The 13,015-nt window shown below is 41.1% G+C and overlaps 1 protein-coding gene across 2 annotated transcripts in view; it reads left to right on the top strand.

Annotated features, from left to right (window-relative positions):
- Positions 1-13,015, top strand: part of RHBDF1 (rhomboid 5 homolog 1) — a 213,735-nt gene that overhangs the window by 103,229 nt on the left and 97,491 nt on the right. The window contains exons 3-4 of one of the 2 annotated variants that reach the window (XM_075319073.1): positions 3,796-3,926; positions 6,466-6,576. In XM_075319073.1, coding sequence (XP_075175188.1) covers positions 3,796-3,926; positions 6,466-6,576 — 242 coding nt within the window. The remainder of the gene's footprint in view (positions 1-3,795; positions 3,927-6,465; positions 6,577-13,015) is intronic. The other variant, XM_075319074.1, reaches the window with a different exon arrangement.

The raw sequence follows: 13,015 nt of genomic DNA, 5'->3' as shown, positions 1-13,015 counted from the left end.
CCGCCCCAGAAAAGGGCGCTTTCATAGAAGCGCCATCTTTTGGCGCTGTATCCAACTCTTCCAGCTGCCCTGGTGACGGGTGGCTCGCTGGGTAATAATGGGGTTAGGGCTAGCTGTATATTATCAACTGGCCCTAAGCCCGAAATTCATGGTGTCACGCCAATATTAGACATAGCCACCATGAATTTCTAGTACAGATAAAAAAAAACACAACACACAGAAAAATATTTTTATTAGAAATAAAACAACACAATTAGTGACTCCATCTTTATTGAAATAAAGAACCCCCCTCCCCAGCAATTCTGGGTCAAGGGTCCCGCGCCGTACAATCCGGATCCAATATCATCTGATCGGTTTGCTGGAAGGCAAAGCGATCAGATGATGTGTCAGGTTCAAGGGCCTGAATCACATGACACAGCAGCTGATTGTATAAACGGCTTTTATACAATCAGCTGATGCATCAGTGCAAAAAAAACAACAACAAACTACACACTTCTGTGCAGACTCCTGTCCGACAGCATCAGCTGATAGTTTAGCCGGCCGGGCGGTAAAAAGCTGGTCTCACCGCTCGACTTATAGTGTCAGCTGATTCCGTCAGGTGACCACATCAGCTGATCATCGCCAGGTCTGAGAGAGAAATAAGAGAAAAAAGTGAGAGAAGAGAGAGAGAAGAGAAGAGAGGGAGAGAGAGAGAGAGAAGAGAGGGAGAGAGAGAGAGAGAGAAGAGGAGAGAAAAGAGAGAGAGGGGAGAGAAGAGGAGAGAAGAGAGGAGAGAGAGAAGAGAGGAGAGAGAGACTGACTCAGACTGAGACTGACTGACTGAGACTGACTGACTGACTGAGATTGACTGACTGACTGACTGAGACTGACTGACTGACTCTGAGACTGACTGACTCTGAGACTGACTGACTGAGACTGACTGACTGAAAGAAAGAGAGAGAGCAATGCAGCCTCATTCCGTGAACTGCTCCGATTTTAGAGGTGTGGCTCACAGCTGATGTCCGGCTCCTCCCCTCAGTGCATAATTAAATTAAATTAGAATTATAAATAAATAATTCTAATTTAAAATTAAAAATAAATTAAATTTTTTACCAGGACGGCCGGGGCTAGAACTCGTGAAGTACTGCTTCTTAGGCGACTGCTCTATCCATTCAGCCACTGGCTCCAATGAGGAGCATAGGCAGATTTCGTAGTCTTGAGGTCTGCAAAGCAGACTGAAGTCTGAGGTGACAGAGCGGCTTACTTCAGGTGCTACGTGGAGGGGACACAGGTTGCTCCCTGTCATCTTCATGTAGCAGAGCTAGCAGAGCTGACAGTGTCGTGTGGATTACGTCGGACCTGGATTGTTGTTTTGGGATTAATAAAAAGATAAATGAGGGTTTTTTTGTCTTTTATTCCAAATAAAGGATTTTTCGCTGTGTGTTTCTTTACTTTCTCTTTCAGTTTAATCATGGAAGGTGTCTCGGGGAGACGCCTGGCATGATTAACTCCTTATTACCCCGATTGCCACTGCACCAGGGCAATTCGGGATGAGCTGGGTGGAGTCCCGGGACTGTTGCATCTAATGTATGTGGCAATTCCGGGCCGGCTGCTGGGTGATTTTGTTAGGCTGGAGGGCTACCCATACCGTGGCGCTCCCTATCCTGACAATACCAGCCTCCAGCTGTGCGGCTTTATCCTGGATGGTATCAAATATGGGGGGAACCTCATTTTTTTTTTTTTATTATTTATTTATTTTACTAAACGATATAGACCCGCCCACCAGCAGCTGTGATTGGTTGCAGTGAGACAGCTGTCACTCATCGTGGGGGCGTGTCTGACTGCAACCAATCATGGGCGCCGGTGTGCGGGGAAAGCACGGAATAACTGATTGAATAATGAAGCAGCAGCCATTTTCAAAAGAGGAAAAGACACTGCAGATTTGTGACAGCTGTGCAGCGAGACGCCTGTGATCGGTGAGTAGGAAAGAGAGAGGGATTGTGCTGGGGACGCAGGATGCATGCAGACAGCAACGTGTGCACATAGCCTTACTGTGAAAAGCCACGTGTTTGGTGCTCAAACCGTTCTCGAACGTAATTCGAACTGTCGAGCTTTTATCAAAAAGCTCGAGTTCGTCGAACGTCTCGAACACCCCCCAAAATCACTCGAACATGAAATTGGCAAACCTTGAGCCTCGAACATCGCTCATCTCTAGTGTTAAACCTCCTAGTGCTCCAATTGTTCACGTCCTGTCTCATTAGCCTTCTAGCTCTCCTGCAGTGGTCATCATGCGACCATCACCACTGAGGCGTGTAAGTTCCTTCAGCAGTCACTTGCAGGTAGTCAGAAAGTTAATAGTATAGAACTATTAGCAAAGACTGAGAGGACTACCAGATTTTGGGGGTTTAACAGACTGCTCCTTTGTATACAGAGAGTCACTGAAAAAAATATATAGCATGAAGTATACTTTTTTTTTTTTTTACAAATCATCAGTAGACGTGGTGCAAATTTATTTGTATGTCTCATGCCATCGTCCGCTGCTTTTGTTTTAATTAACTGGCCTAATGTGATATTGTTGCGGCATGACACATATGATGTTACGCCAGGTCAGTAATCAAAAGATGATTCGCCGACACCAAGAGAGGAAAGTGGTTATGCTCCATTTTCAATTTTAGCAACCCTAAAACACTGTCATGGCCCATGGCAAATTGATTGGCACTAACTCCAGATGTACTTTGGTTGATGGCATCCATCATAGATCTGTGTTTTGAGCGTATATGTCCGACAGAAGGCTTGACTGTAATGTATATAGATCCTCAATTATTCATTATTTTACCACATCACCTTCTATTCAAGCATTTTTTTAAAGTCTTGGACTCCCCCTATAAGCATGTTTCATAAGCACACAATGAGTGACTGTTGCTGTACCTATGGAGTCAGGGTGTGCTGAGCTGTCAGTTTGGTGAGTCACAGCTCATTCGTCCAATCTGGTAATGGGGCGAGCTGAGTTGTAGAGTTATATTACAGCTCTATGGTTTACTCTGATTCTGGAAGGTGCTGGGTTATTCCTGCCTTTTACCGGTGATTGCCCAGCTACTTAGCTGAGCAGTTTCTCCCAGAACTCAGCCAGTTGTAGCATTCTGGTTAAGTTGTGCTGTTTGGCCTGCATTTCTGTGCTCTGTTTGATTGATCAATGCCTTGGACTTTGTTCTGACTGTGCGTTTATTTAGCCAATTTGCTCTTACCCGGAACTCTCCAAGTATACTGACTTTTTACCATAACCTGACTATGCCTTTATTTATCCCTTTAATCCTTGATGTGCTCTCCAGGTATCTGACCCCAGAAAATGTGACTACTCTGTATCACGACTTGTCATTTGTGACAGATGTCACACATACCTTGCTGCTAGAGTGTGACAATTCCTGTGTCAGCATTAGTCCTAGCAACTGTTTTTCCTGCCTATGCCATTTGAAATAACAAGAATTTAATGATGATAATACATTTCCATAATTTCCAGTCATGTACAGTTATCTTGTGAATTTTATGTACAGATTTGTATCAGTCATTGTTATAAGTCATGCCAGATTTTTGGATGTGAGTGAATGACTTTACTTTGATAGGTATTATTAATTAATTTGGAATTAAAATTATTGTGTATCTACAGTAGGTAAAAAGTGAATAAAATGTTGGCAATATATTGTGATATATTATGTATTTCTTATATACTATATAATGCATTATAATTTGCTGACTACAATATTTCATAAAGGTCAGCACATTCAACCCTTGTTACAATAAATACATTTCTCCTTCCAGCCCATAAAGCGGCAGACATTTTTAAGAAGTGTGAGTATGCCAGTTGAGAATACAAGAATCCCTTCACCTCCTAATGACCCGAAGCGGCCAATCTTACAACGACAGACCTCAATCACCCAGACCATAAAAAGGTAAGAATACAATGATAATATTTGATAGTATTTTTATAAAATCTAGTAGTATTCTCCAAGATAATTTTTCTAAATACAGTAGGAATACATATCTGATTAAGACATAGATTGGATCGATTGTAAAAAAATATGTATACCATGGCAACCTCCAGGGCATTTAAAATGATAAAATTAAGCCACATTGCAAATAATCTGGATTAAAAATAGCTTATAGCTCCATACAGACCTACAGTGCCTTGCAAAAGTATTTGGCCCCCGTTAATTTTTCAACTTTTTCCCACATTTCAGGCTTCAAACATAAAGATAAAAAATGTAATGTTATGGTGATGAATCAACAACAAGTGGGACACAATTGTGAAGTTGCAATATTATTCGTCTCCTTTCACTTAATACTTTGTAGCGCCACCTTTTGTTGCGATTACAGCTGCAAGTCACTTGGGGTATAGCTCTATCAGTTTTGCACATCGAGAGACTGAAATTCTTACCCATTCTTCCTTTGCAAATAGCTCAAGCTGAGTGAGGTTGGATGGAAAGCGTTTGTGAACAGCAGTTTTCAGCTCTTTCCACAGATTCTCGATTGGATTCAGGTCTGGGCTTTGACTTGGCCATTCTAACACCTGGATACGTTTATTTGTGAACCATTCCATTGTAGATTTAGCTTTATGTTTGGGATCATTGTCTTGTTGGAAGACAAATCTCCGTTCCAGTCTCAGGTCTTTTGCAGACTCCAACAGGTTTCCTTCAAGAATGGTCCTGTATTTGGCTCCATCCATCTTCCCATCAATTTTAACCATCTTCCCTGTCCCTGCTGAAGAAAAGCAGGCCCAAACCATGATGCTGCCACCACCATGTTTGACAGTGGGGATGGTGTGTTCAGGGTGATGAGCTGTGTTGCCTTTACACCAAACATATCGTTTGGTATTGTGCCCAAATAGTTCGGTTTTGGTTTAATCTGACCAGAGCACCTTCTTCCACATGTTTGGTGTGTCTCCCAGGTGGCTTGTGTCAAACTTTAAACAACACTTTTTATGGATATCTTTGAAAAATGGCTTTCTCCTTGCCACTCTTCCATAAAGGCCAGATTTGTGCAGTGTACGACTGATTGTTGTCCTATGGACAGACTCTTCCACCTCAGCTGTAGATCTCTGCAGTTCATCCAGAGTGATCATGGGCCTCTTGGCTGCTTCTCTGATCAGTCTTCTCCTTGTTTGAGATGAAATTTTTGATGGGCGGCCGGGTCTTGGTAGATTTGCAGTGGTATGATACTCCTTCCATTTCAAAATGATCGCTTGCACAGTGCTCCTTGGGATGTTTAAAGTTTTAGAAATCTTTTTGTAACCAAATCCGGCTTTAAACTTCTATTTATCATCATCAGTCATTTAGGACAACATTGGATCATTCAGAGATCCTCAATGAACTTCTGGAGTGAGTTTGCTGTACTGAAAGTAAAGTGGACGAATAATATTGTACACCCCACTTTTCAGTTATTCATTTTTTTAAAAAGTTTAAAATAAGCAATAAATTTCGTTCACCTTCACAATTGTGTCCCAGTTGTTGTTGATTATTCACCATAACATTAAAATTTTTATCTTTATGTTTGAAGCCTGAAATGTGGGAAAAGGTTGAAAAATTCAAGGGAGCCCAATACTTTCGCAAGGCACTGTATATATCTCATAGTAGCAAGCTACCCTAAAGACTGATGTCTACAACATGGGGACAGATGGAAGTGAATATGACTGCAGAATAAGACCATACTGGTAGGTACAATGAAAAAATAGGTCTGTACAGGGGCTTTAGATGCAGGACAGTTGCACATTATGTAAGCTGTATAGAGATTGAGCAATTGTGTTATACATTGTTATATTGACAATTGATATTCAGTTTGGTCAGAAATCTCCTTGTCTATAAAGACCCTTAAGGTCCCCACACATATGATGGCTGTCGGCCTAATGATGCTGCGGACGATTGTTCAACTGACAGCCATCTCAGTCAACTCTCCCGTAGACAGAACAATACAATTGTCGGCCTTCAATAAGACTTGCTGATCGACATCTTCCCCCATCAATAAATCGGCCGGTGGCCCCATACACATTATAGTGTCACCGAACCCATCGATAATGGCAGGTTAGTCTCATGTGTATGGGACCTCTATCCCCGTAAAGTGTTAGTAAAATACACCCAGTTCATAGAGTCTATACTGGTCTGATTGTCTTCTGACCTTTATGTTTTTGTTGGATTTCTATAGCCCTAGGTATGTCTATGGGACCCAATTGCAGATCAGTTCAAAACTGTGGTGGAATATGGCAATGTACATGAGACCTTATAGTTATAATTAAGGCTAGTCCTAAATAATGCCAACTGGAAGAAGCACACATGCAAAGGTCCCAAGTGGGATATTGGAGGCAAAGTGCAGTCCTTCATATATAGCACCCAGTAGATTTTTTTGTTCTTAAATATTGATGGTACAGGATTTACTGCTTCATTATAAGTTAGAATTGTGGTATATTCACCAATATTTCTCTTATATTTTTCCTGGAAGGAAGCATGTCACATTTGACAGAATCAGTACTATGCCAGTTAAGGGGCACCTGGCTCGCAGGAGACCTATATATTATAGGAAACGACAAACACTCTCTACATTTTTTTGCAGGTAGTTTTCGAAGTGCATGTAGAGTGCTCAATTCTGCATGACTTTTGAATGAATTTTTTTGTTTGAGGATATTTTCATGTAGTTAAAGATATTCTGGTATATCTAATAGCTAACATAGCTAATGAATATTTGGCTTGGCGTGAATTAACTTTCTTGCATGTTTGTTGATTTCTGAAAAAATACTTTAATTAAAGATGTAAAAGACACTTAGTCATCCAGGGTTAGAGAAAACGTTTTCTAGAATAGAAAAAAATAGTACTACTGTTGTAGATTCATTATCTTAATTGTATTATTAGTTGTCTTATCAGTTAGACTGAAAGCAGAATTTCCACTCAACCAGTTAAATAGGCTTAACGTTTCATCCTAATATAAGATTAAAAAAATACATTAATAACAAAACAAACAAAATAATTGGTGGTCTGAAGGCAACATAATTTTAATTCTAAATTCATATCTATTTAGTGCCATAATCTAAATTATTTTGTAATATACTAGCATTAAAAATTCCCTATCCTTCCCTAATTACACTATTTAACTGCTTTTCTGTTTGTTTCCTACTTCCTTTTTTATGACGCTTCGTTTGAGATCCCCAGTGCATGCTGGGATATTCAAACAAAGCGTCATGAGGGGGCAGCCCCACAAGTGACATCACTGGTCCATACACGCCAGGGATTCTGACACCGCTCTGTTGCTGATTTATTACTGCTGATCTGAGCTGGCAACAGAGTGAGTGCTGTCCTTGTGCACATTGTACAGTGCATAGCATGCAGGGACTAGCTCAGGCCCTGAAACAAGCATCACTGGTGACTCTTTATTTCAGGGAGGGGGCAGGGGCTGTGGTAGTGACTGCAGCCTCTGTCCCTTATGACAATTTGATTGAGTATCCCACCATTGACTGGGATTTTCAAACGAAACGTGATCAAAAAGAAAGCACGGGAATAAAATAGAATAGCAGTTTAAATGGAGTATTTAGGGACAGATAAGGAATTTTTAATGCAAGTATATTAGAAAATAGTTTAAATTGTAGCACTAAAGAGATAGGGATTTAGAACAAAAATTACTTTGGCTTTCAGACCAAAGGATAAGCGATAAATGTATGATAACTAGAGGTTTATTGCTGCAACCCCACCACTCTGAAGTACAGAGATTAGCTATTCTATGCCCATTAACGAGCGCAGAGTGAATATATAGAAGTCGTTCTGCACTCCTTTACTCACAATTATTTTTTTGCCATTATAAACTATGCAATTAGCCAACAATCAAGCCTTTTGTTGGCTCATTGATTGATCGCTGGGATGTTTACAGATAATTGGAAATGAGCATTTCCCATCTAAGTGCACCTTACGTGAAGTTGATAATTGTCCCTCAGGTTATTTCTAAAAGTTGAAGGGAGCATAATACAAAATACTAACATTATGGCACTATATGCTAAGTCTTCCAAGTCTAGAGCATTTTTTTTCTGGCCAATCACAGTTTTTAATTAAGTATATAGGACATGTCTAGACAACAGTTCTATTTTTTGGTTATTTTTTCAGTCATTGTTTGGAAGGACAGTGGACCTCCTTTCGAGTGGAGATACACTGTACATATTGGAGTACATTTAACTTTAAAGAAGCACTCCCAGCAAAATGTATATTCCATAATTCTGTCTATAGGTGTATGTACTGATATGTAAGTGCATTAAAATGATTACCGATTGCCACCTTCTCCATTTTCCTGAGTCCTTCTGGTTCATTGTCACCGCTTCTTAGCTTTGCCTGCACACACAGGGACAATTGTAAGGGGCGGTGCAGGAAACCAGGAATGATAGAAATCGGTAAGTATTTTAACGGAGCGGCACTACATTATATTCATGTGTAGAAGCATTTATTGCATAAAAACTGTGCTGAGAGTGCTTCTTTAATACATAATATTAATCACCTTCTTCCTTATTACTGATTTGTCACTCCTTTCATTCAATGTTAGGCTCCAGTGTTCTCCAGCTATAATAGGATTTGGATGATCCTTGCTATTTAACTATGAAATGCATTTAACTATTGTTCTTGAATACATCTTCCCCTTATGCATCAGATTGTTACATATGATTATAACATAATTGAGTTACTTCTCCACCCACAGTCATTTTGGGATTTTGTCATTCTTTCTCATGTCTTTGTACTTTTGTTGGACAAAGTTTCCACAAGGTACACACATGATGATCTTCACTAGGGTTTACCTATAAGGTTGGGAATATTTCATTTTGGATTGGTAAAGTCAAATCTTTGGTGACAGAAAATCAGCCCAAATTATCTCCTGACGTGATAACATTGTATTGCTGAAGTCTGTCATCACCAATCAGCATAATATCTAGAATGCAGGGTTCATATAGAGTGCTTAAAGGGAACCAATCACCAGGATTTTCGTATGTAACCTAAAGCCAGTGCTATACTGGCACTATCAGGTGATTCTCTACATACCTTTAGTGGTCAGCTCGGATGTATAGGTTTTGAAATCCGAGAAAGTAAAGTTTATAAAATCATCAGCTTTATGAGTGACAGCAGCTGAGGATCAGATAATATCTGGGGGGGAAATCATAGTTATCCCCTCCCCCTGTTGGAATTAGCATAAATATTATACAATCAATTTAATGTTTGACTTGTAGGACCTGTGTGAGGTCATACCCATGTGACCAGAAGACGCGGGGCCTCAGCCAGCAGAGCTGATATCAAGAAGCAACATTTTTCTGTTGCCTGAGGCCCCGCCCCTTCTGGTCACATGTTATGACCTTAGCACAGGTCCTGCTAGTGAAAAGGTAAATTGATTGTATAATACTTATGCTAATTCTAACAGGGGGAGGGGATATGTATGCATACCCCCAGATATTATCTGCTCCTCAGCTGCTGTCACTCAAGAACCTATTGATGTTATAAACTTTACTTTCTTGGATTTCAAAACCTACACATCCGAGCTGACCAATAAAGGTATGTGGATAATCAGCCTAATAGTGCCAGTATAGCACTGGCTTTAGGTTACATCCGAAAATCCTGGTTATTACTTCCCTTTAAGCTACTATTGCACAACCGTGAAAGCAAAGTGCCATTAGTTTTTTTTGCCAATGTTTTGAAATATCAGAAGATAATTTCACACGATTTCTCCTTTAAAGAGAAATTGGGTTTGGATATTCCTATGTTGTTTTTCAAGTCCCTTTAGATAATTTTAAAGTATAACTAAGTATAACAATTAGAGAAAGAATTTTCTGTTACACATTGTGAATAATTGAAGAGTTTTATATGTGTCTTGGTAGATTAGCCATATTTAGACTTCTTAACATTTATACATGTTTCTGGCTGTAAGGCAGCTGGCTGCAGCAGAAGCCCTCACATCCTACAATGCCTGGAAAAGCAGATCTGGCACACTAAAGGCTGCTTTACACGCAGCGACATCACTAGCGATGTCGTTCGTGAAAGCACTCGCCCCCGTCGGTTGTGCGTCACAGGCAAATCACTGCCCGTGGCGCACAACATCGCTAGGACCTGTCACACAGACTTACCTGCCTAGCGATGTCGCTGTGGCCGGCGAACACCCTCCTTTCTAAGGGGGCGGTTCGTGCGGCGTCACAGCGACGTCAAACGGCAGCCGTCCAATTGAAGCGGAGGGGTGGAGAGCAGTCGAAAGAAAGTGACGCCCACCTCGTTGCCGGAGGACGCAGGTACGGTGTTGTTCGTCGTTCCTGGGGTGTCAAACGTAGCGATGTGTGCTGCCTTAGGAACGACAAACAACCTGCAACAGCAACGATATTTGGGATTAGAACGACGTGTCAACGATTAACGATTAGGTGAGTAATTTTGATCGTTAGCAGTCGTTCATACGTTTCCCGCGCAACGACATCGCTAACAAGGCCGGATGTGCGTCACGAATTCCGTGACCCCAACGACATCTCGTTAACAATGTCGTTGCCTGTAAAGCCCCCTTAAGTCCTGCAATGAGAAGAACCAGCCAATATATTAGGGTGTAAGAGGAAATGATTGTTCTTCGCAAGATTTCTCTAAAACTGCCTGTATTTTTTTTTGTAAGTTTTGTTTGAGTATTGCTCTCCATAGAGGGAAGCTCTAAAGATATGTGCATGTGGTGAGAATTTATATTAGGCATTGTTCATTCTTCAATACTAAAACATATGAAAGATATGTAGGGTATTTTACTAAAGCTAATAGAATCAGAGTTTCCCTTATATTAGTTCTATGTGCCTTTAAAGAGGCCCTGTCACCAGTTCCAAAGTGGTTAATTTGTGCTCTTACTTTATTCCTGCTGCTTTCCTGAGTATTCCAGTTTTTTTTTCATTTTTTTTAATTAGCCATACATTTCTAGAGATTTTATTTAGTGTATAAAAGATAGAAAAATTCCAGCTCACCACCTCAGACCATGTTCATCCACTTAGAGCTTTGAAGCGATTTGCCACAGAGTGTAGAGGTAAATATGAAAGATGAAATCCGGCCCACCAGGCTTCTGATATTTTTATTCGTTAGAGTGCAATACAGAGAGCACACTCCAAATCCCCTTTTGGCTCAAAACAACACGTTTCAGATGTTAATTTGTCACGACTAAGAATGCTTGACATCTGAAATGCGTTGTTTTGTGCTAGAAGGGGTTTTGACGTGAACTGTCATTTTTAAATAGTACTAACTTTTGCAGTCCTTATAAAAGAGTGCGTGGCTCACAGGGTAATTAGGCAGAACAAGCTAAAGACCCGCCCCCAAAGAGTCCCGTGAGTCACGCCCCTTAGAAAAGATTATAATATTTAGCGCTAAATAAAAAGGCACAATTCTCTGGAATCATATGGCAAATTTAAAAAAAAATAACAAAAAAATGATGTATTCAGGGATGCAACAAGAATAAAATAAAAGCAAAAACTGGTGACTTTTGACCTGATGGCAGATCTTCTTTAAAGGGAACCTGTCACCAGATTTTTCCCTATACATACAAATCAAGACTGGGGGACGGCGAACAGCGACAGGAGGAGGGACAGAAGGCGAAATAGAGCCCGCCCATCTGGCCAACCAAACTAATTTGCATGCAAAAAGGTAATGTTTTATAAAGTTGTTTTGGCGGTCTGAAAAGGGGGTCAGCAACAAGGTGCACCTTCATAGAATGCAGCCCACTGCATAACTGCAGAAGGTGATATTTTTGGTTTAATAGGGAAAAATCTGGTAACAGGTTCCCTTTAAGGCCATGTTCACACGTTGAGTATTTAGTGAGTTTTTCAACTTAGGCTGCTTTCACACTACGTTTTTTTAACATACGTCATGAACGTTTTTTAGCTGTAAAAGCGGATCCTGCTTTTACAGCAAAAAAACGCATGCAAACGCATGTGTTATTTTGCAGGATCCTGTCACTTTAAGTTTATGGGCGGGTATTGGAGTCATGTGATCGGGAGTCAGTGGAACTGAACGTGATAGACTGGGAGCCGGCATCTGACAGCTACAGAGGCTCATAACCAAGGTAAACATCGGGTAACTTGCTTGGATACCCGATATTTACCTTGGTTACGAGCATCCGCAGCTGTTAGGAGCCAGGCTGTCTGCTCCCTGCACACGTAACCAACGTAAACATCGGGTAACTAAGAGAAGCGCTTTGCTTGGTTACCCGATATTTACCTTAGTTACGAGTGTCCGCAGCTCTCAGGCGGGGGAAAGAGAGGAGAGGGAGGGGGAGAGAGGGAGGGGGAGAGAGACAGAGAGGGAGGGGGAGAGAGAGAGGGAGGGGGAGAGAGAGACTGATCACACGAGGCTGGTTTCTGTGCATGCTCAGTAGAGCAAGCAGGAACCTGTCTATCAGAATGCCAGCGTTCACATGCGTTTGCATGCAGTATAGACAGGATGCAGCAATTTGCAGTATTTAGACGCAGCTCAAAAACGCTACAAGTAGCATTTTTGAAAAATGTTAAAAAACTGCAAGTCGCTGGATCCTCACTATAACGCACGCAAACGCATGTGAATGCATGATGACGTGAGTCCATTGCAAATACATTGAAATTAAAACGCATTTGCATTGGATTGGATTTTTGCGTTAAAAAAACGTTCAGGACGCATGTTAAAAAAAGTAGTGTGAAAGCAGCCTTTGGCTGCTTTCACATTACGTTTTTTTTAGCATGCGTCATGAACGTTTTTTGCTGCAAAAGCGGATCCTGTTTTTGCAAAGAAAAACGCATGCAAACGCATGTGTTATTTTGCAGGATCCTGTCACTTTAAGTTTATGGGCGGGTATTGGAGTCATGTGATCGGGAGTGTGGGGAACTGAACGTGAAAGACTGGGAGCCGACATCTGGCAGCTGCGGAGGCTCGTAACCAAGGTAAACATCGGGTAACTTGCTTGGATACCCGATATTTACATTGTTTACGAGCGTCTGCAGCTGCTAGGAGCAGGGCTGCCTGCTCCCTGCACACGTAACCAAGATAAACATCGG

This window comes from Anomaloglossus baeobatrachus, chromosome 7 (assembly GCF_048569485.1).
Source record: "Anomaloglossus baeobatrachus isolate aAnoBae1 chromosome 7, aAnoBae1.hap1, whole genome shotgun sequence".
NCBI classification, from domain to species: Eukaryota; Metazoa; Chordata; class Amphibia; order Anura; family Aromobatidae; genus Anomaloglossus; species Anomaloglossus baeobatrachus.
Note: the sequence above shows the minus strand (reverse complement) of the source record. Positions and strands in the feature narration are given on the sequence as shown.